Consider the following 23745-nt stretch of genomic DNA (forward strand, 5'->3'; position numbering starts at 1 on the left):
GCGTCATGCACTGCTTAATTCCTTTCATTGCACTCAAAATAAAATCTTAAAGCTCTGCCAGGGCCTTTTAGGTCCTGAATGATCGATCCTGCCTCCTGCTTATCTCCCTGATTACTCTGTTCAGAAAGTTTCCGCCATATATATATACATACACATATATACACACACACGTATACACATATATGTACACATATGTATATATATGTATATACATATGTGTACATATATATATGTATAATATATATCTCCTCAACTTTCTCAGCCCACATGCCACCTCTCCCAAGCTTCCAAAAGAAAGCAGCTCACTCCCGGCCTTAGTTTTCATCTGGAAACAGGGCCTTTCTTCTACCACTTGTCACCACATTATTTTATTTATCGTGTTCTTCTCTTGTTTATTGTATGTTTCTGATTTATCACGTTTATTTATTACATGCTTATTATTAATTATTCCAGGCAACTGTAACCTCCCCTCGGGCTCAGGAAGCATTTGCAGGATCCTCACAGCTCTCTGAGATTAGTCTACATTATTTCCGCTGCTTTTCCAACGGGCAAGCCGAAGTTTGGAGGGGCCAGAGGAACCTACTCCACGTCACTCAGAGCCCACTAGAGCCTAAGTCTTGAGTCTCCCAGGCTGGGCAGCTGCCACCCGGGGCGGGGGCGGGGGGCGGCGGGGGGCATACTCTTTGGTGAAGCTCTTTACTGAACCCTCCCGTCCTTGGAAACATAAAACATCATCATTACCACAACAAAGCTGGCGCGTCTCTCACGCTCCACAGGCGCGCGCCGTCAGCTCCGCGTCCCGGGCCCAAACTGCGGCTGCGCACGGGGCCCGCCTCTCCCGGACCACCGCCGCGCAGCCTCGTGGAGCTACCCTCTGCGCAGGCGCACGCCGTTTGCTTCCGCTCGGGGCGGGGCTGGCGTGCGGGGGCGGTTCCCGGCAGCGGCTGCGGTGGCCGCGCCCCCCAGCCAGTGTTCGTATGGAGCCTGGGGGTCGCCGCGGCCTGGCCTCCGCCCGGGGGCCGGCCTCGGCTACCCGGAAGCCAAGGCAGGAGCCGGGTGCCGGGGCTGAGGCGCGGGCTCCTGGCGTCAGTGCCGTCAGAGCCCGCCGCTTCCTGCTCTGCCTTTACCTGGTGGGCTTCTTGGTGAGTTCCGGGGCTGAGGTCGAAGGGCTGCGTCCTGGACCTGGAACCCAATTAGGGGTGGTTTTTTTCTTGAAGCTCGAGCGGTGGTAAGGTTCAGCCAGGGCTGGGAACCTGCGATCCGCCTGGTGGTGCTTCCTTACTTTTCAAGCCTCCTCTTGCTCCTAAACCCCTTCGCTCTGCCAGGCCATATTGCTTTATTGCCCCTAAGCGCTTTCTGGAGGGCCCAGTTCGCAGCTCCTGTGCCCCTCTTGCCCTCTGAAAGGCCCCCAGCACCAGCCTCAAGTGTGATCTGTGATCCAGCCGGGCTCAAAGGTGACCCCAGGTGTTAGATGCTGTGGTAGGTACTGCGCATGCAGGGTGGACAGTAAGGGCTGGTGGGCAAGCTTGAGGAAGTCCAGCTGATCTGGTGTCTGTAAATGTGCTAGGAATACACAGGCCTTTATGTCAGTCCAGGTCGGGGAAGTCTCTGTTGATGACCCCACTTGGAGAGAATTAGGCACATTTACACTAGGATTCCTGGTAGACTTGAGTGTTTAAAAATGCAAACCACAGTCTTTTTGATTGCCGAGTAATACTCCATTGTGTGTGTACACACACACACACACACACACACACACACACACACACACACACCTTCTTTATCCATTCATCCTTTGATGGACATTTGGGCTCTTTCCATATTTGGCTATTGTCGATAGGGCTGCTATAAGCATAGGGGTGCATGTGTCCCTTCGAAACAGCACACCTGTATTACCAACCAAAAAAAATGCAAACCACAGTGAATTATACACATCTGCCCTTCAATAAAGATTGGACAACGCAGATTTGGTTTTTTCATGATTTGTGCGTGTGTCCTGGTTAAATAAACGGCGGTTGTTATGATTTCCAATGTAGAATGGAAAGCTTAGAAAGATGAGTGTAGCATCGATGGAGGAAGTCATCCATACATCCATCCATGTATTATTGATAGAATTTCAGAAAAGCTGCTATGTGGTAGATGCTTTAAAGCTCCAATCATTGTAATACATAGTCCCTGCTGGGAAGAATTTAACTGTCTTACTAGTAAGCTTGTGTTGGTAGTTCATGGGTCATTATCTCCAGGAACCCGAGATCCAACTCTTTACTCCTCTCTTTCCAAGTCTAGACCTGGTGCATTTGATCTGGTTGTGAGCCAATCCATGTTAGGGGAGAATTGGGACAAAGGTCCGGTAGGATTTCCTCTTTGCTGAGTCTGTATCTTGATGACAAAAGGAACTAGTCAGGTTAAACGTCCCTGGGAGAAGACTGCCTCGGCCGTGAATAGTCCCCAGTGTCACTAGGTCTTGGCAAAGAGGAATTATCGTTTTCTGCCCAGATGCAGGTTAAGACCACTGCTCCCCAGTATGATAGAGTCTGGATGCTGAGCCATGCTCAGCTAGGAGAGGAGCAGGAAGGCAGTTTCCCTGCCCCCTCTTCACTGCAAGGTGTTCATCAGCCTGTAAAGTTTTAATGTTGAATTAATAGTTAAGACAATGATGAAAGCATTTTCACCAAGTCACTGTAAACACAGAGCCATGAAGCACTCAGGAGGGCAGCACTTCACACAGAAACTCTGCCTACAGTTAACCTTGCCCACCCTACCCCGCCCCAGGCTTAGTGCCTCCAGTTCCAGAATGCCTCAGCTTGGCATTCCTTAATCTTAGTTCAGTTTCAGGGTGTAAATACCTCTTCCACTTTCCATTCTAGTCACCCAGAATTCAAAACTATTGAGTGTGAGTGGTTCTGGAGATTTCGAAAGGGAGTTGGCTGCCATCCACCCTCTGGTAGGAGCTGGGTACTGTAAGCTACTGCTTCCCTCTCTCATATGGTACTACCGTCTGGTTCTGCCAGAGGAAGAGGATTTGGGCCCTCCCCTGGAAAGTCCGGATTGGAGTTCAGAGAAACCAGCATGAACTAAAATTCAAAATTGTTTGAGTTTTTTAAATAAATTCACAGATCATTCATCACAGTCAGCGTCCCAACACAGATTTGAATATTCAGAGCTTCTCATATGTTGTGTATGCCCTGTGCACACAGTGAGTCTCATTTAGCAAGACTGATGTAAAATTTTAATAATTTGTTCAAGAGAATCATCAGGTCTCTAATATGTTCAGGGGAGAATGTAAGATTTCCCAAAAGTTAAAAGAGAATAGGGATTTTTTTTTTAATGGAAAATGTAAGCGATTAAAATATGTGCAGCTTTGGGTATCCGTGAAGGATCTAATGGTTCTTTGTTACGTAACATCTAAGGAATATTATACATAACTTAGTTATTACTTTTAATATATTTAGAGATGTAAAGAGCCCTAAGACTTTCGAGAAAATGGTTTTGGATTAATAAGAGAGGAAGGGAACAAGATTAAAGAAGTCATTTGCCAAAGTGTTCTATTTTTAGTTCTCATCTGGGCTTCCGGGTTTCAACTTGTTTAAGAAGGAAGACCAAGAAGGTCCTCTGGACCCTTTTCGGTCACCATTCTAAGATGGTGCTAAGATCTGTGATTTCAGTCCCTCTCCTCCAGATACACGGTGAGGTTCATATTTTATTTAATCAGCTGTAGTCAGGTCTCTTATTCTCTTATTAGCAATTTACTCATCACAAAATACTTTCAGGGTTCCTACCCTGAAAAAGATCCTGGACAGTGTATTCACCCGTTTTGACAGAGATGTAGCTGTTCCCATGAAAGGTGTAAGCGATCCCCACTCACCTGATTTCCTTATAAATGGTTACAGGCACGTGACCAGTTGCAACATTCAAAGCGCATGCAATGTGGGTGGTTTTGAAGAGCGTGTGGATTCACGGGAAGAGAGAGGTTGCCTTTTATAGTACAAGGGAAGACAGTTTTACAGCACAACTTCCCAAAAGAGCTAACACCAGCCTCCTTGGAAACATAATATTTTTCAGGCTCACATGAGCCTATGTTTTCTTATTACCTTCCATAAATCTCAACCTACTTAGTTATTTCTCTTCCATCCTTTATTTAGAATAACGTTTTGAAAGTTAAATGACAAGGGGCACTGGGAAGTTTTTGGAAAATAAAATCTTGTTGGACAATTGAGTTTCCTTTTCTGACAGATCAGAAAATTCAGTAGGTAACTGATGTATTTTGTGTCTTTTAAATGATACGATACATCAGTAGGCTGATGACACAAAGCTGACAGAAAACCCCACAAGGCATTGACTCAGGCCCAAAAATTTTAAGTAATCTTAATATCAAAATAATAAACCATAGTTCTTGTATAAATTTATGGGCTATTTAAGAACACTGGATAGTAACTATATGGCCACCTAAAGATGTCACCATGAAAAAGGGCCACTGAAAAGTGCATTTAGAGATTCATGTTTCTAAAATTAGGTGAAGGTATAGCCACCAGGAGAAGAGGCAGGCAAAAGATTCATTGTGGCTCAAAGAAAAAAATATTTTTCATGCATTTCTTTCTTTGTATTTAACCAGGATTATAACAAAAGGAATTCGGGTTGCATATAAAGAAAACTGTGTGTATGCCCAATGTACTTTCCTCCTTCTAAGCCAGTTGTAGAAAGTAACCAAGTAAAGTAGGAATGAGAACAAAACTTAAAGGAAAAATTAACAATCTATCTGTTCACTCAGAATACCTAGCAGGAAGGATCAGTACTTATCCCCAGTCCCAGAGAAGAGAAAAAATGTGTGAACTTCTATTGCATGTTAGACCTTTCTCATCCATTATGTCTTTTAATGTACATCATATTTCTACCGGACAGGTATTAAATTATCCCCATTTTTTACAGATGACAGCACTGATGCTTGGTGACATTCAATAACTTTCCAAGCACACATGCTTAGGAAGTGTTGGAGCTGGAACTGAAAACTGTCTGACCCCAAATCCCATGCACTTTCATTGACCCAGCTGCGAAACATTGGCTTTCCCCGCTACTCCAGCTGTCTTTCTCCTTCCTGCTTTGCTGAGACTTTCTTTTCAGATACTACCTTGTGAGGCTGTAAACCATGATTAGTTGCCTTCCCTAATTCTGGGAGGAAATTCATATTATTAAGCAAGGGATGCTTTGCCAAGGAATATGCATTATCCCTACTTCCTTTCCCACTTCATTACACACAAACATTTTTTTTATTTAACTTCTGTCTCATAGCCTCCTTGAGTATTAAGGATCAATTACAGAGAAGCTGAGGTTGAATGATTCTAGGTTATGGGGATCAGGCATTTACACGTAGCAATTCTTATAACATTATCATTGTATTTTGATTCTTTGATAACTTTAACCTGATGAGTGTAGCATGCTACAGATACAATTATGATTTCTTGTTTGCTGAAAATTTTAGGTATTGTTTTTATTTCTTTTTTAATTTTTTTAACATTTATTCATTTTTGAGAGACAGAGCATGAGCAACAGAGGGGCAGAGAGAGAGGGAGACACAGAATCCAAAGCAGGCTCCAGGCTCTGAGCCGTCAGCACAGAGCCTGACGCGGGGCTCGAACCCGTGAACCGTGAGATCATGACCTGAGCCAAAGTCGGACACTCAACCGACTGTGCCACCCAGACACCCCTGTTTTTATTTTTTTTAATCAGTTTGTTATTAGGATTACCACTTCGAGAACACCTAAGCTGCAGCTTCAATCGGAGGTAATTAGTGTTTTATTGTTTAGGATTTGTTTGGTGTAAGTATGGTCGTGCCTTTATTGAGCCTTCATGTCAAGTCTCTTGGAGCAAGTCCAACAGTTGCTGGAATAGTAGGTGAGTAGTTAATATTGCACATTTTCAGAGTGCTGAATTTTCAATCCTCTAGACTAAGACCCTAAAAAATAAATCAGTTACCCAAAGGTAAATTGAAAAGGGGATAAAAGGGATTTTCAGAATACTGAAAAATGTTGCCCTGGAGCAAATGCAGTTCGTCTTTTCCTAGATTACCTGTGTTCAGAAAGGTTTTGAGGTTTAGCATTATCCCCTTCCCCTTACCACAAGTGACATTACAGGTACTTCCTGAGCCTCTCCAAGGAGCTGGCTGTGTATGTTAAAGGGTAGGTATAGACTCCTGCCTGCAGGAACCTGTAACCTAATGCGAGAAACCAGAGAAACACAACCTACAGAAATCAAGCCATGTGGCAAAGGGATTTGGGGTGAGCCCTGACAGATTGGTTGTAAGCTTCCTGCACCACCACCGGCATATCTTAGGGGGTTGTTAGGGTCCCTCTACCTGTGCAGCATAAAAACTGCACATCTGCAAGTTACTGACTCACCCAAGAGACAGGAAATAGGGCTTGGGATTGTGCTAATGTACAAGAAACTGTTAAGACTGAGAGCCCTTGGTAATTCACAGGCTAGATAAGCAAATGTTTGGGGACAGCTGTGTACAAAATGTTTGGTAAGTCCTCCATGCCCTGATTTGTACTTCCTTGGAAGGTGGAATCATACTGGACCACACAGCAGCACGAAGGTATTTATGCAGAGCAGAAGGGACGTGTTATTTGACATAATGGGGGTAAAAGCGCTCTGTAAAACATTGTCAGTTCTTTATAAAACTGGAATGTTGGAGGCATATGAGATAATACAGCAGATTAAGACTCAGTAGAATTCTTGCTGATTTCAGATTTCTATTCCCCCCAAGTACTCTCTGTCTTCTCAGCTGGGGGTGCACATCCTCACAAAGTGGGAGAAGGCCGCTCTGTCAGAGTCCCTGCGGGTGGCCCTTACCTTTAGTCTCTCTTTTGCTTCCTTCAGTTTTATTTTGAAGGTCTTTTATTAAAAATTGTATTGCTTTACTCTTCCAACTGAAAAAAAAAAAGGGTAATTTCCTTTTAAAAATGGTCCTCCCCCCACCCCCAGTGTTTCTCTGTTAATTTCTTTGTAATTGTTACCATATTAATCCATTTTTTGTGATGGGTCCATCTGATTTTATTGATTTACGGATGTCTTTTGTAGGCTCCTCCTATGGCATTTTGCAGCTCTTTTCTAGCACATTGGTGGTAAGTTATCTCCCATCTGGCAACATATCTGGGTCACATTTTGGGGGTATTTCAGGGCACCTGCCTGGGTGGCTCAGTCGGTAAGCGTCTGACTTCAACTCAGGTCATGATCTCACCATTCGTGAGTTCGGGCTCTGTGCTGACGCTTGGAGCCTGGAGCCTGCTTCGGATTCTGTGTCTCCTCGCTCTCTGCCCCTCCCCACTCATGATCTCTCTCTTTCTCTCTCAAAAATAAATAAACTTTTAAAAATAATTAAAAACATTTTGGGGGCATTTCCATAGTCGTGGTGGACCTGCTGTGTTCCTTGCTTTCCTCAGGGCTGCTGGAGTGATGTGGTTGGAAGACGGTCTTCCTTGCTGGTGTGCATTCTGTTCAGTGCCCTGGGTTATCTGATTCTTGGAGCATCCACCAATGTGTTCCTGTTTGTCCTTGCTAGAGTCCCTGTGGGTGAGTCCTTGCCTTTGTGTGTGTGTGCACTCAAAATAAGTCAGTTACATGTATCTGTAGAAAGAGACTTCCCTTCTTGATTAGAGCTTATGTAAAAAAGGGAATAATGACAACAGCATGAGTGCAACACCAGCCGCTGCTGGTGGCGGAGCACTTCGTATCAGCCAGGCTCTGCTAACTCGTGCCGAGCTCCAAAGCTTGCACATGACCGTCTGAAGCCCTTGCCGTCTGTCGGTGTGAATCATCACGCGGCTGCACAGACCTGTCTCCTTCCCATCGATCTGATCTCTGTGCGTTCAATCAGTAAGAATTTGTTCAACGTCTTTGGCCAGCACTGTGGTTACTGTTCTTTCTCTTGGCGAGCTGATGGTTTTAAAATTGGGCTTCCTGACTTCAAGTGGAGATTTATGGCTATGGCTTTCCCACAGCCTTCTGTGAATCTGGCTGCTGCTTGAGGGAGAGACTAGGATGACAATGTAGTGGCTCATGGGTTGGTTTCTGTTTCCAAACTGACGTTGAATGTTTCTGGCATTTTCGAAATAGCTTTTATTTTGTCCATTCATTGAAACATTTTGTCCTTTCTTTGAGACACCACTTGTGAATGCCGTCATAGTGTGGTGCGTAGGCAGTTCCTGTGGAAGCTTTTTATTCTCTCTTTGCCTTTCTCAGTTGTGAGAGCCCTGGAGTTTCAGTGTTTCTTTCTCCCCTTACTCAATAGAGCACTGACACACTGCTGCCCTGTGGACGAGTTTGCAGCACTGGACCTCTGCCCGTATTCAGTGAAGCTGCTTGTTTTTAACTAACACCCCAAAGGAACAGAGCATAAAATAAGTCCTTTTGACATGCAGTTAATGATCACCTTATTTGGGATTTTCACCCCATTTCCATCACATACATTCTTACTCTTCAAGTCTTTTGAGTTTACCCTCCAGGATTCATGCTGCGCCTTTCTATTGACCCAAAAAAAAAAAATGTTTATGAAGGTCTTTGCTTTGGATGTGAACAGTCATTAAAATGTTTTTATTTAATATGACGTGAGCCTGGTTTGAGTAATGATAGTTCTGTTAGGTGAACGTCATACTCTTTGCCAACAGGAGAGCTATACATAAAAGTTCTTTCTTGCTATGGGAACCTCTACAGTGCTTGGTGGCCCGGGGATGTGAGGGAGCCCTGGGAAGCCTTGCCGGGGTTGTGCCACGCAATGTCCTGTGTAGATTCAGGTCCTTGTATCCTGAAGGTGAACCTGAGGGAGGTTGAAGTACCAGAAGCAGACCTTTGGTTTTCCCCTCCTCCGTCTGTCCCCTAGCCCAGCCTCTGAAATGTACCAGAAAGCTAGTCTGGGTTGCTCACCGCATACTCTCACCACATTCCTCCTTCCTTAGGTGTGTGAGGTGAACCCGACATCGGTATCATTTCAAAATAAACACAGTACTATAATCACAGGAACATAATCTATCAAGCCTCTTAGGAATCATCTTCCGGCCCCGTCCTTTCTCACATTCAAGGAAATAGGTCTAGAGAGAGTCTCTACCTAATTACCAAAGGGATTTATAAGTTTGCTTCCCAGAGAGGCTGGTTATCAGGCAAACACCCTCTCTGATGTTTAGACACAGCTGGGTATAGAACTCACCATCAGTGTGCTGGCAGAGTGATGTGCGGAGTTAAACTTCTTTCAAGAAGATCGTTGGAAACTGTTGTGTTACGTCACAGTTGGGAGAAAATTCAGGCAGACCCTGCAGGAGCATTGATCGAGTGCCTGCTATGCATCAATCGACATTGTGGGCAAGCTGTGTTACCAGAATGCACAGTCTGTTCAGCATATGGAAGTATGGACGCAGACAAGTCAAATACATCAGCAGAAGTAGGAGGAATATGAAGTTGTAACATATAATTGAATCTCTTATTAAGCCATGTCACAGCTTTCAGTTTGTTTAGTCAACCAATTCATAACCCTCTCGCTAATAGAAAATCAGTTGGTATTGTTTAGATGACCGTGTCATCATATTTTTATATTTTTGCTCCCTATCCTTCTTGCCTGTTCTGTTTCTCTCTGTAGCAATTATCACCTTTATACACATACACATACACACACACACACACACACACACACACACACACACAGGCTCTGTGAAGATAGATACATTTGTGTCAAGGGTCAAAGTTAATGCTAGACGTATAGTAGGTATGCAGTGAATGTTTATTCACAGAATGAATGAATAAAGAATGATACATCTCTGTAGAGAAGCCACCATGAATTGCACTTGGCTAACAGAGAGGACTGGAGATACTGGGATGTCAGGGTGGGAGGTGGGGAAGCTGAGGATCCAGGGCTTCACCACCAGGGATAAGTTGACCAACTAGGACTGTGGGGCTCGACCGGGAGTCCAGTCACGGAGGCATCAAACTGCAGAGCTTAGACATTCGAAGAGAGTGGAGACTAGAACTCTTGTCAGTGATAGAGATGAAACGCAAGATACTTTTGGTCTGAAAAATGTCACAGAGCATGTTTCTTGTCCCCTTACAGGTATTTTTAAACACACACTCTCCATTTCAAGAGCTCTGCTCTCTGATCTGGTTGCAGAGAAGGAACGACCCCTAGTAATTGGACAGTTCAATGCAGCCTCTGGTGTGGGCTTCATCTTGGGCCCCATGGTTGGTGGATATCTTACTGAGTTAGATGGTGGATTTTATCTAACAGCCTTCATCTGTTTTTCTGTCTTCATTCTCAATGCTGGTAAGTTGACATTTCATCATAAGAAGACTGTTTAGTTTATGCATTCACACTGATTTACTTTTATCTCCGTACAATTTGTTGTTCTTAAAATAGGCGGATTTTTGTTGTTCCACTCTAGTTAACATACAGTGTTCTATTAGTGTCAGGCGTACAATACAGTGATTCAGCCATTCTGTACATGACTCCGTGTTCATCCTGTTAAGCATATTCTTAACCCCCTTCACCCCTCACCTTAGAATAAGTAGACTTATAATTTGAAGTTGGACCACTTCAGCCCCTGCTACAGACCCCCCCCTCCATGTCTTTCCATCATGCTAAAAGCACATATGTGTCTCATACAGCCAGCGTAGTGGTGAGCTGGCCCTGCCCCTCACTCCGCCTCCCTCCATATGCATCAGCCACACTGGCTTCCTGGTCGACCTCACACACACCAGGCTCATTCCCACAGGAGGGCACTGCAATTTGCTCTTTCCTCCGCCTACAGCAGTCTTCCCAAATATCTTTACTGGGTCTTTCTTCTTATCATTCAGGTGTCAAATATTTTCTTCCTTGGAAAGGCCTCCCCTGATGATCCTGTTTAAAATAACTCCCATTTTCTTGACAGCACTTCTGAAATTATATTAGAAATTTGTTTTCTTGCATCTATTCTTTCTGTGCCTCTCCTCCCCACCTCCCCACACATACCATTAGAAAGTAAACACCACAGGCATAGGGGTTTGCTCATTGTTGTCACTCCTGCCCAGAACATGCCAGGCATAAAACTGAATTCAATAATATTTGATGAATCAAAGAATACTGACTGGACTGTGAGCCCCTGAATACAGGGTCAGTTACCTAAAGCAAAGAAGATGAACCTCTTTGCCCAGAGACTGGAACGTGGATGAGCCTTAGATGAACAACTTTAAATTTTTTTTTTTTTAACATTTATTTTATTTTTGAGACAGAGAGAAACAGAGCATGAATGGGGGAGGGTCAGAGAGAGGGAGACACAGAATCTGAAACAGGCTCCAGGCTCTGGGCTGTCAGCACAGAGCCCGACGCGGGGCTTGAACTCACGGACCGTGAGATCATGACCTGAGCCGAAGTCGGACGCTTACCTGACTGAGCCACCCAGGCGCCCCAGATGAACAACTTTATAAGCAAGAAGAGTGATTCACGTTATTCAGCTTTTCTTAAGTGTAACGCTAACCTACTGCACCATTTTCAGTCTTTGTATTCAAGGCTCCACATTGAGTGATGAATTCCATGTTGAGCTAGGATTTCACACTCAGGAAGCAGAGTTCGTGGGTTCAGTGTCAGTCCTCACACGAATACTTTATGATTTCCTGCCAGAAGTTTAACCTGCAACCTCAACCAGGAGGCGAGGTCTGATGGATTAGTGTAAATCTAGATAATACTTTAAGCACCTGACCAGTTGGTGTGGCCAGGTACCTTCCCACACGAAGGAATGTGATGAATGCGATAGCACTCGAAGTCAGAAGTCAGTGTGTAAACGAAGAACATGATTATGGAGTTCTGTTTTGGATTCTCCAGCGGTGCTGCTGTTTAATATTTTGCCCTCACCTAAGCCTGTGAATGGGTCTGAGTCAGTCAGGGATACATTCACCTGCAAGCGTTCTCAACCACAATGGCTAAAAAAAGTAATAGGGGTTTATCTTACACTCTTAAGAAATGTGGAGGTCGCTGGACCAAGCTGATGCAGGAAATAGCAGAGGAGAGCAAGGGGGGGTGAGGGGCTGGAGAGCAGACAGTGTCTCACACGGGGCTTTGGCCTAACAGTGCATTGAACTCAGTGCACGGTGTTTGTTTTTGTTTTTGTTTTTCTTCCCCTCAACAACTTCAACTGTTTTCCTCAACCCTCTTTACCCCTTCAGTTTCTCGTATCCTCTGTCTGATCTGCCCCGTTGCCTGAGAAAGGCCTTTTATGTCTTTTTTCCATGATTTCTGTTTTCAGACAGAAGTCTAACAGACTTAGATTCAGATTCCTGCTTTGCCACTTTTTAGCGTGGGCCTTGGGTGGGTTGCCTCAGTTCCTCATCCGTAAAACAGGGTGACAACACTCCTGTGCTTGTTAGGACGAACACCATAGGCCTTGCACACAAGCAGCTCACCCCTCTGAGTCGAGTATGGGAAGCCCTCAGTAAATGTTAGTTGCTGTCATGATTATCATCTTATTATTATTTTAATTATACTCTTCCTCTCAGTCTTCCAGGGACAAGCCTTTCTCATTTTTATCAAGATTCTATGAAATGTCTAAGGGCCCTTTTAAAGATCAGAAGAGGTGGAAAGTCCAGGCCTGCATTCTTGTGTGGTTAGTTTCCTGTCATAAATTAGTCCCTGGGTAATAGTCCACCTGTACTATATTTGGAGAAACCACACACACAGATGTAGCTGCTGAAAACAGCATGAAGTGGCCTGAATGGTCACTGGTCCAAGTTGAATTTAAGTGTGGAAGGACTGAGAACCCAACAGCATGAGTTTGGAAAAGATATCCTAGAATGGCAAGCTGGGATTCAGTTTTAAGACATTTGGGGGCATGGATTGGCCATGCCAATAGGTCATTCTACTTGGATGGCATGGGATAAATAAAACAATCATGGCAGGAATGTGCCAGTCACAAGGGTGGAGGTGGGATTATCTGAATAGGAATGGAGCTGCTGTGTCAGGTCATGCATCACGGTCTGTGAGAATGGCACCCCCAGAGATTTTGAGGTGTGACTCACGAAAGCACATGATGGCCTTGACTAGGGGCAGATCCAAGCAGGTGCTTTCTGATGGGTCCTGGGCGTCAAGCTGTCCCTCCCCGGCTGTCTCTGTTCACAGCATCCTGTGCTTCCCCTAACTTAGCACTTACCCTGTAATCCAGTTGCTTTGCTTGTCCAAACCCCCTTTTAGACTTAAATTCCTTGAGGGCAGGGATTATATAGGCCTGGTCTTGTTGGTTAATATATTCCTACTATTCAGCACAGAATTTAGCATTTAGGAAGCATAAATATTCAGTTTTTGAACGGATGAAATACGGGTGGTGAATGAATGGGTGGATGGATGGGTAGGTAGATAGTGGATAGGTGGAGAATTAGAAGGTAATGATGGGAAGAATTTAAACATACAGCATGAGAACTTAGATATTGCATGATATAGGAAACCAGCTCTTGAGATGGGAGAAAAGTGAACATTTTGTAGGTGTAGGTTTTGGTTTTTTTAGGTGAATCGCAGAATTCTGCGATCAAAATGGGGTAGAAGGAGCTGTGGGAATAGTTAAAAACTGGATTCATAAATACAGATGGGTAAACATACTAATACAGAAATACAGAGTAGCAATCCCTTACAATTGCTCACCCCCATGGGGGCGCTGTGGGATTCAGGGCGTGCAGCCTGCTGTGACCGATCCTATGCCGTCTTAACAGGGCTGGTTTGGCTGTTTCCATGGCGGGATGCCGAGCTCACCAGTACAGAGAAAGGCCTGCCAGTGGGTAAGAACCCCGCACTTTGGGGGAAGACAGACTGCGAAGTGCAGGAAGCGGCCGCCCCCTGCCAGAGCAGGGCCAGTGGGAAGCCTGCCAGGCCGCCCTGGGTGGAGGTCACTTCCACCCTGCGGGACATGAAGAGCCTGATATTTTCCGAAATGTGGGACATCTTTATGGTGCGCTTGCTGATGGCCGTGGCGGCCATGCTCTACTACAGTAACTTCATGGTGGGCCTGCAGGAGCGCTTCGGGGTGCGGCCGCGGGCGGCCGGCTACCTCATCAGCTACAGCAGCGCCCTGGGCGCCCTGGCCGGCCTGGCGCTGGGGCCCATCCTGCGGCTGTACCGGCACGACGGCCACGCGGTCCTGCTGCACTCGAGCGCGCTCACCTGCGTGCTGCTGCTGCTGCACGCCGCCACCCACACGGTGGCCGTGGCCGTGCTCTGCGCCTCGCTGCTGGCCGTCTCCACCGCCGTGGGCAGGACCTGCATCACCGACCTGCAGCTGGCCGCGGGAGGGGCGCAGGCCAGCGGCACCGTCATCGGTGTGGGGCAGTCGGTCACGGCCGTGGGCCGGATCGTCGCCCCCCTCCTTTCGGGGGTCGCGCAGGAGGTCAGCCCATGCGGGCCCCCCAGCCTGGGGGCTGTCCTGGCCCTCGTGGCGATTTTCATAATGTCAGTGAACAGACCCCGCTATGGGCGTGGGGGCAGAGACAAATTAAAAAGCGAGTAGGATGGAAGTGGACGGGCAAGAAACCAACTCCGAGGCTGTGAAGGAGGGATGGTTCCCCAGCGGGTGTGCCGCGTCGGTAGACGTCCAGGTCCATCCTGCTGGATGATCAGAAGTCATCTTTGTCAAAGGGGAAGGTATTAAAAGTTCTGTAAAAGTCTCCTCTTCGCACCCAACCAGTGGGGTTAAAATTTTCCAGGGAAAGCACTACCAGCTTTGGGAGAGGGGGATGGTGGTAGGTTAACAGAAGGTGATATGCTCCCCTGCTAAGTAAAACTTAGGGTACCCGTTAATAAAGTGATCCACTGGGACACAGGTGTCATCTCAAAATGCGTAAACTAAGAGGGGGCCTTTCTGCTATGAGAATCCTAGAGATGGAAGAAGCTGCTTTACTGAAACTCGCCTGTCACTCTCTTAAGTCATAACAAGGTTATGAGTTCTAGTTCCCCCTGGGAAACCGGGAAAATCAGATAGCTGGCCCCAGAGACTGATTCGGGGGGCCTCAGGAAGGCCCAGAAACCTGTATTTTATCAGCACCACTTGCACTTTCTCATGGAGGCAGAAAAAGGATCATTCAGAGACCATACTGGTTTTGAGTCAAGTCAAAAGCCAGAAACTTGGTTGTGTTTATGAATAGCTAACCCAGTTCGAACTATTAAAATTAAATGATCACAGTGTGTGACATTTCCCCGAGCTCTTGGCAGTAATACTCCATAATAGGAGAAACAGGTTCCTGGGCCCCGTCCCCTGTGTCCACTGCCTCTGAAGCCCCACGCTCTGCAGAGAGCTGGTGGTTGTTCGTCTGGCCAGTTCTCCCTGGATTATCGGGCATGAACTGCTCCCAGAAGCCAGTGGTCCAGCAGGTGCATCAGTTGGATGGTGGTAGAGCCCAGTGGAGAAGCCAAAGCACAGGAATGCCTTTAAGATGACATCTCATGCAGTGTAAGAGTCAGGTGTCCTGCCTCATCACAGGGATCTTAGTTCTACAGCATCTTATGTTAAAAGTCATTTCCTTTATCTCTTTTTACTATCACGACTGGGAACGAAAGAGCTGTGCTGATCTACAGGGAAATGTTTTGGTGTGCCTTTTCCTAGGCCCAAACTGCCATTCCAAAAGTAGGGCCCCAGGGTCCAGCCAAGAGGCCCAGAGTGAAGGTTGGCACAAACTCCCAAGAGCATCTGCGAGGCTCTTGCTATTTGGATGATGTCAGCCATTAATAAAAATTACTTTGGAGCCCCTTCTATTTTCCTCACCCAACCTACTACAGTTCATATTCCCTTCATTCTTTTTAAGTGGTCCACTAGGAACTTATTCCTGTTCTCAGCCTAACACATGTATAATTGTAAATGATACTTTAGTACACTAATCAGTTGTAACGTTAATACTAGTATGTAAAGCAGAAAAAAAAAATGTTTCTCTATTTTTAGAAGTTGTATGTGGGGTAAACTCATACCTTTATGAGAAAGAATTAATTGGATGTTTGAAGGTTGTCCTTTCTCCTATCTGGCTGCAAAGAAAATATTAACTTTTTATTAAGTGTTATAATTGTGAACTTTTATACAAGCGCTAAGTGCTTTTGGTGAAACCAAAATATGATATACAATGGTGTTGGCCCTTAAGGAGCACACCAAATCATCATAGAGGTTAGACTCAAAAGACAAGAAGTAATCATGGGTTTATGCAATGAAGTAGAATTTCTCCGAAGATTATCCTTTCTGTGCACTCAGAAATAGACAAGTTTCTTTGGCACTCTTTAATATAGTCATTATTAAATGTTTCAAATCATAGGACTTTAATTTTGAAGTTAAATAAAGCCTACAAATTTATTAAGGCTTTACAATTAACCAGATCTCTGGAAATCCCGAAAACCAGGGTCGATCTTAGTATAGAAGAGTAGAGAAACATTTTCGTTATTCTCCACACTTATGTTTTTTTAGAGAAATATTATACAGGCATACTTTGTCTTATTGCACCTCATTTTATTGTGCATCACAGATACTGTGTTTTTTACAAACCGAAGGCTTGTGGCAACCCTGCATCAAGCAAGTCTGTTTGCGCCATTTTTTCCAATAGCATTTGCTCGCTTTGTGTCTCTGTGTCACGTTTTGGTCATTCTCACAGTATTTCCAGTTTTTTCACTGTATTTGGTCTGGTGATATGTGATCAGTGATCTTAGGTTTTCCTCGCATAACTGTTTTGGGGTGCCATGAACCACACCCATATAAGATGGTGAATTTAATCAATACTTGTTATGTGTTCCAACTGCTTTACCAATTGGCTGGTCGCCTGTCTCTCGCCCTCTCCTCGGGCCTCCCTATTTCTTGAGACCCAACAGTACTGAAATCGGTCCAGTTAACAACCCTACCGTGGCCCATAAGTGTTCAAGGCAAAGGAAGAATCAATCGATGTGGCAAACTTCCTTGCTGTCTTACGTTAAGAAATTGCCACAGCCACCCCAGCCTTCAGCAACCACCACCCTGATCAACATTGAGAAAAGATCCTCCAACCAGCAAAAACATTACCACTCACAGAAAGCTCAGAGGGTGGTTGGCATTTTTTAGCAATAAAGTATTCTTCACTAAGGTATGGACATTGTTTTTTTAGACATAATGCTACTGTAAAGTTAATAGACTACACTATAGTATAAACATAAGTTTTATACATAAGAAACCAAAAAATGCATTTTACTCGCTTTATTGCAATATCCACTGTATTGCGATGGTCTGGACCAAACCCACAGTACCACTGATATATGCCTGGAGTTCCTCTTACACGGTCCAATGTATTGCTCTTCAAAAGTATGTTCCAGGAACCAGCAGCGTCCACATCCCCTGGAGTTTGTTAGACGTGTAAACTTGTGCCCCACCACAGAGCTGCTGGGAACCACTCTCACAAGATACCCAGCTGCTTTGTATGTACAGTAAATTTTTAAAACCACTGGTCTAATGGACAGTATTTGTATGACTTAATGGAATATGATCTCAGGGAAATTAAATCTGCTCAATTAAAGTTTGTGTTAAAGTTTGCGTTGTTTTGTTTTTAAGCTCTTGAGTAACTTGTGTAAAATTTCCGAAGTATGTAGGTTGAGCCACATGAAATTGCCATTTTTCTAAGTCAAAAATAACCGCAGTTTCACATGATTCAACTTAGTATTATATGGAATCTTATTTTAGGGGCATTGAACTTGCCTGAGAAGTTTATAAAGGAAATGGCACCCTTTCACCATTATGCCAGCCACAACTTATAAGTTCTGTGACTCAGCCTCAGGGTTTTGGGTTCTGAATACTTGGCCTTCTCCACAGAAGGAAGGTATACCTCACCCTCCAGTCCAGAGAGATGAGCAAAATTCACAAAGGGAGCAGGGCATTCCTGACCAGGGCAGTGACCCGTGCAAGGCTCCGAAACCCAGGCTGTGTGGGTCAAGAGTGATGTCTCCAGCACACAGAAGGGGCTAGAATCAGTGCTGCATATTAGAGTCACCTGATGCCCAGAGCTTGCCCTGGACCTTGAGAACCAGACTCCAAAGTGCCCCAGAGTTGAGAGTGTCTGGCTTAGATCATGGAGGGTCTTGTGTACCATGCTCAGAAGTGAGCTTCATTCTCACAGATGGGGGTGGGGGGTGGGGGGGAGCCACTGAAGAATTCATGTTGGAGAATGCTCCCAGGCTTTATGTTAAAGGTCCCTCTAGGGCGGGAATCCAAGAGGAACATAAGGGAGAAGTGGTCATGCGCACTGAGGGAGGCAGGTAGGGCACAAAATTTTCTGAAAGGCCTGGAGAGTATCAGCTTGTGACCTCCAGGGAGATTCTGGAAGGGGCCGTGGGCAACACCCACGTGTCTGGTCCAGGTGGAGGTCAGGCAATGTTAGAAAGTCTGGTAACGAGTGTTGAGCACATTCTGCCCCTTCCTATGTTAGCTGGCAGAGAACACGTGTGGGCATTTATGGAAGTTTGTTCTCTGCATGTTCAGAACATTAAGAAGGCGTCTTTACCTGAGGACATTTCTATAAGAAATTTAGACATCTGTGGGGGAGGGGGAATGTCAATCCACTTAGGAGAAATTTCAGGCATTTGGGCGCCTGCTACAAGAGAATGGCTTTTTATTTGGAGTGTGAGTGTAGCCAGCATGGTAATTCTCCATGTCCTATTCCTCCTGGAAACTTAAGCCTTTAAGAAGTCTCTGAAATAGGGGCACCTGGGTGGCTCAGTCGGTTGGGCATCCAACTTCAGCCCAGGTCATGATCTCCTGGTCCTTGGGTTCAAGCCCCACATAGGGCTCTGTGCTGACCGCTCAGGGCCTGAAGCCTGCTCAGGATTCTATGTCTCCCTCTCTCTCTATGCCCCTCCCCTGTTCATGCTCTGTCTTGCTCTGTCTCTCAAAAATAAGTGTTAGAAAAAGATTTTTTTTTAAAGAAGTCTCTGAAATAAGAGATTCCACAATAGAGATACCACAGATCTAGCCAGGATGATGTATAACGTGACTTCTCTCAGAACAGGGTGATGAACTGAAAAAATAATTTTCTGTCCTAAAACTTTATTTTTCCTGAAGAACTTGCCAGTTACATGTAATAATTTTCTTTAATCATACAACCCCTTTAAAATTATAATGAAGTGTTGTCATTTATTCTAATTGTCATTTTTAGGAGCCATTGCTGTATCCTGATACATATTTTACATCAGTATCCAGAAGCACCTGAAAATGTTAACTTCCAGTTACTGTAGAAACATGCCCTAATAGTAAGAACAACAAGCTTTTGGCTTTGCACACCATCTACTAATACCAAATATACACATAATCTGAAATTTATTGCACACCGTTGGTAAGCAAATTGTTTTAAGATATCTCATCAATAGGATTTATTTTTAATCAATCAGGTACACAAATGCTAACTTATTTTAAAACATTATTTTACTTTAGATTTCTCACTTTTCCCAATGGATTGTCTAATCCCACTACTTTACAGACAGCTGCATATGAAAACAATTTCTACTGTTTTTGTGATTCAGTACATTGTAAGAAATAGTGTGGATTTTATCTGGAATTGGACACTCTCAAACAGCTTGTGCTGTTCCTTGAGGGGAAAAGATAATTATAAACATTAAAGAAGGAGGTGTTAATTATTACCAATAATTATACGCATAAACTATAGCATAAAAGTGGACTATAAGGATCTTGTTAGAATGAAAAATTGTGTTTTAATCAGTCTTGATTTAAACTATACTACATCCTGATAAATAAACATCTTTTTTCCAAAATATACACTGTGGCGGGGGATAAAAGTAGTTAAAGTACCTATTAATAGTTGCAGTCTACAACATGGAATAGGAGATGTCCTTTCTTCGGGCTTATCAAAGAATCTCTTACATTTTGAATCACTGGGACTCAGGTTCTTATCCATATTGAGAATTATTTTTTTATGTGATAGCTTACCCACCTAAATCTCTCCTGAGTTTACCCAATGAAATTGAGACCACATGAACTATCCAGAATGAACCTGATGTAATAAATGCATTTGCTGCTGACTTGGGGCCTGGCCCTTGTGAGTGGGAGTGTGTGTGAATGGGTGCATGGTCCGGCTTGCCTTGGTCATGATGCCTGGGCATCAAGCCAACTCCTGACCAGCGCCAGGTGGTAATGACACGGGTAAGGGTGATCGTTTTCTCCTGGGCACCTTCAAAGCACCTTCCCTGTGCCATCTTTTTGGAATGAGTAACACAACAGAGTATACCGAGTTGTGACGCCATTCAAAGTAACTTTCCAGCTAAAGGTAAGAACTTGAACCAGACGCCCAGTGGTAAGAGGTACTTGTGGTAGCAAGTGAAACCACAGTTAAGTGGTTTCAATCAGGTACGAAACGTTAGTGAAAACCTAAAAATGTGATCTGTTGGTACACAGTCCTGCATAAATCATCTCTCAAAATCAGTCTTTAAGACAGTGGATGGCATTAACCTAATTTGTTTTCCTTGTGTTTCCTTGTGTTTGGAAAGCAGCATTCAATATTCCAGAGCATGCATTATCTTCGAGCCCTTTACAAAAGGGTCTGTTGACACACAGAAAATTAAGGGGCACCTGGATGGCTCAGTCAGTTAAGAATCTGACTCTTGATTTCGGCTCAAGCCATGATCTCAGTGTCGAGATCAAGGCCCACATCAGGCTGTGGATGGAGCCTGATTAAGATTCTCCCTCCCTCTGCCCCTCGCCCACTGGTGCAGGCCCTCTGGCACTCTCAAAAAAAAAAAATTAATGGACCAGTTAAAATCTTCATTCCTTTAATCAGGTTCTTTAACACAGTAGCAATGTTAGCCCTGTTTAAGATATGTGTGTTTGAAATTAAAACAACTGAAATTTTTAATACTCTTGAGTTCTTACCTTTCACTAATTCCAGCTATCATGCCTCCATTTTAGCACAAATGAGAGTGGTTTTGATACATAAATGTAAAAAGTGGAATTTGGGGAACTGTCCTGGTTTCTTGTGATGCATGATTTTCTCCACGGTGATTAAGTATTTCCATTTATGTTTATTCCATTAAATGTTTCCACTCCATAGTGATTTCACCCTTAGACTTTTGTATACTTCACAGACACCAGGAAAACTTCTTTGTTGGTGTACATCTATAAAATTTGTTTGGCAAGCAGTGACCATGACTAGATGCAGAAAGCCTTGTTTAAATTAGAAATGTTGTTACCACTTGCACTGAGGACAAGACCCAGTGAAATAATAATAATAAAAAAAAGGAGAAATGTACATTTGAATATTTAATTCAAGGTATTTTTTTACAGTAGTGAAAATCAGAAAAGTCCCCGCCAATGTGTCTGGCATTCTGTCTACTGGGCATCTCATGGAGGGACAGTTCAACACCGCACAATACAAGGATAAAAGATCCCCATGAAACCTATGTGACATAAGAGCACTGAAGTAGGTGCTGAGCCATTCAAAATAATCAATATGCTGTGCAGATTGAAAATTTGGTAATCCGTTTGCAGTAGATATATTCACTCTACACACAGAGACACTTACTTCTCTGACCAGACAGTTAAGAGAGCTAGCCACATTTTAATGACTCTTTTTAGAGGTAGTAAAATAGAATTTTCTTTGAGAAAAAATGTAGAAAATTAGAGAACAAAAGGGATCAAAAAGCCGTGTACCATTGCAACATTAAAGATGTTCACAACTAACCACGTGGGTGCTTGGTCTGCACATCTACGGTGGGCGACCATGTTTGAGGGTGTCAGCCACATGTGGAGTGAATGACATCGTAAAAAGTTCTGAAGGGAGGCGTCAGTTTTCTTGAACAAAGAGCTGTGGTCACTGGCAGGCAGCAGTTACCCAAAAGAGGCTCTCACTGCCTTACAAATGGATTGAAGAAAGGGCCTGGTTAAAATATCAGAGATAAAGTACCAGCAAGCTACTTGTTTTGCTCTAAAAGAAAACAAAAACAGAAACAAACAAAAAAAAAACATTCACACACACAAAATCTCAGATAATGAGACAGTTGAGTCAGGAGCCAAAATCTCGTTCATCTCAACAAAGGGAAATCAACATACTGTGTTCAGGCTTTGGCAGGTGATGCCAACAGCTACTTCAACTGGACAAAGAAATCTCTTTAATAACTCCTCAGAGAAGAAAGTCAAGTGTGAACTTTGAGCTAACAAAATATTACAGTTCTCACACTTGTCTATAAAATGCCAGTTTTCACATAGACATGATTTGGGCAGGACAACAAATGGAAAACATGCTGAGACATGTAATATATAACTACTTCTCTATGCTCTTTATATAAATAAACACTCCCTTCCCCCACTACAAAGCTCAGAAAAAGCCGAAGGCAATTTCATCCCAGATATTCTGGGGGCTCATACATAAAACACATGTTTTTTAAAAGTATCGAACTCTGGAGCCAATTTCTAGTTGTTTGCTAACTGGCCTAACTGTTCCCAACAGTCAGCCCTTAACATTAAATGTAAAGAAACAAGCCTTGACCTTGCACTTTACAGGTTTCAAGTCAAATCTGTTACAACAATCACCAAACACCCATCAAAATTCTACAGTTACACTGGAACTTTGGTTGGATCAAGTATTGCTTGAAATAGGGGAATCATTTACAAAGGGTCTGGGATGGGTCTGTCCTACAGAAAATTTAGACTGTTTTGATATTTAAAAGGTATCATATTCTCTCCTATAGTGTCTAGAACTTAATTTTATTTGAAAAAAAAAGTATAGAAAAAAGCGAAATGAAGTCAAGGTTATTTTTCATTGCTTTTGTCATTCAAAAAATAAGAAAAAATTTAAATTGATGATGACATTAAGTGCTCCTTTTTTTGTTTTGTTTTTTGGAAGTTTACACAATGTCAACCAAATTCTTTATTGACTTTTAATCAGTGCTAGATGAACTTGGTCTACCTGCTTAACAGGAAGAAATGTAACAAAAATTTTCAGGTTTTCTCCTTCGGTTCTAGAAAATTGGACTCCTTATACTATTTATTATTCTAGGACACCAGGAAAAATCGGAAGTTTATTTTTAAGGTCATTTTCCATTTTAACCTCTTTTTTTTTTTTTCAGTCCTCATTAACTTCTAAAAATTTATTCTGGACATTCTCAAAAATATTCATCCCATCTCTTCATGAATCATATTCCTATAGTAAAATTCTAAAAGTCAGTTTTAATTTATTTTCTGCAGATGAAATATATGCATTTTTATATAAATATTTTTGCTTAAAATTAAGATATTTGGCACAGAGTCCTCAGCCTACAGTTTCCAAATTGTGGCTGTGCCACTTTCCACTGGGCAACGTGGAAGAGTTTGGGAAGGAAATGGTGCTCTTGATGAACTTGTACCTCGTGTCCTTATCTCTCCCTCCGCCTCACGCTCAGCAATCTAGCAGTATTCCAAGACTGTAGAACACTCGAGAAAGGGTGGAAGATTCATTTCTCCATGTCGATGGGGAGGAAGGAAGGGGGTAGGAGAAGTGTTGCTGAGGATTTCTGAGTACTGAGTCTTCGTTTAATTTATTCATGTTTTTCCACCAACAATACCGTGGTCCCTTGTGTCCTCTGCTGCATCTCCAACGTGCACCCAGGGGACAAAACGTGTGGCCGGGTTTGTATCTAAACCCAGACATTTAGAGTCTTGTTCTAGTCAAGTTTTAAAAGGGAGTTTTTCAGGAAAGAAAAAAAAACAAAAACAAAAAACCAAGACGGCAATAAAATCTACAGCTTAAGAGACAGAAATTCAAATATTAATCTTTAAT

General features: G+C 43.6%; 1 protein-coding gene across 3 annotated transcripts; it reads left to right on the forward strand.

Annotated features, from left to right (window-relative positions):
* Positions 1-920: 920 nt before the first annotated feature.
* On the forward strand, positions 921-17520 carry MFSD9 (major facilitator superfamily domain containing 9). 3 transcript variants are annotated; one of them, XM_042931880.1, is made up of 7 exons: positions 1054-1142; positions 3556-3686; positions 5802-5889; positions 7075-7118; positions 7437-7566; positions 10091-10300; positions 13708-17520. In XM_042931880.1, exons 3-7 carry the CDS (start codon positions 5820-5822, stop codon positions 14496-14498), a joined length of 1245 nt encoding a protein of 414 aa, XP_042787814.1. In that variant the 5' UTR covers positions 1054-1142; positions 3556-3686; positions 5802-5819; the 3' UTR covers positions 14499-17520. The 3 variants fall into 3 exon arrangements, with proteins under 3 accessions (XP_042787812.1, XP_042787813.1, XP_042787814.1); XM_042931878.1 differs by lacking the exon at positions 3556-3686 and having other exon boundaries at positions 921-1142; XM_042931879.1 differs by lacking the exons at positions 3556-3686; positions 7075-7118; positions 7437-7566 and having other exon boundaries at positions 921-1142.
* The last annotated feature ends 6225 nt before the right edge of the window (positions 17521-23745 follow it).

Source organism: Panthera leo, chromosome A3, assembly GCF_018350215.1.
Source record: "Panthera leo isolate Ple1 chromosome A3, P.leo_Ple1_pat1.1, whole genome shotgun sequence".
Taxonomy (NCBI): Eukaryota; Metazoa; Chordata; class Mammalia; order Carnivora; family Felidae; genus Panthera; species Panthera leo.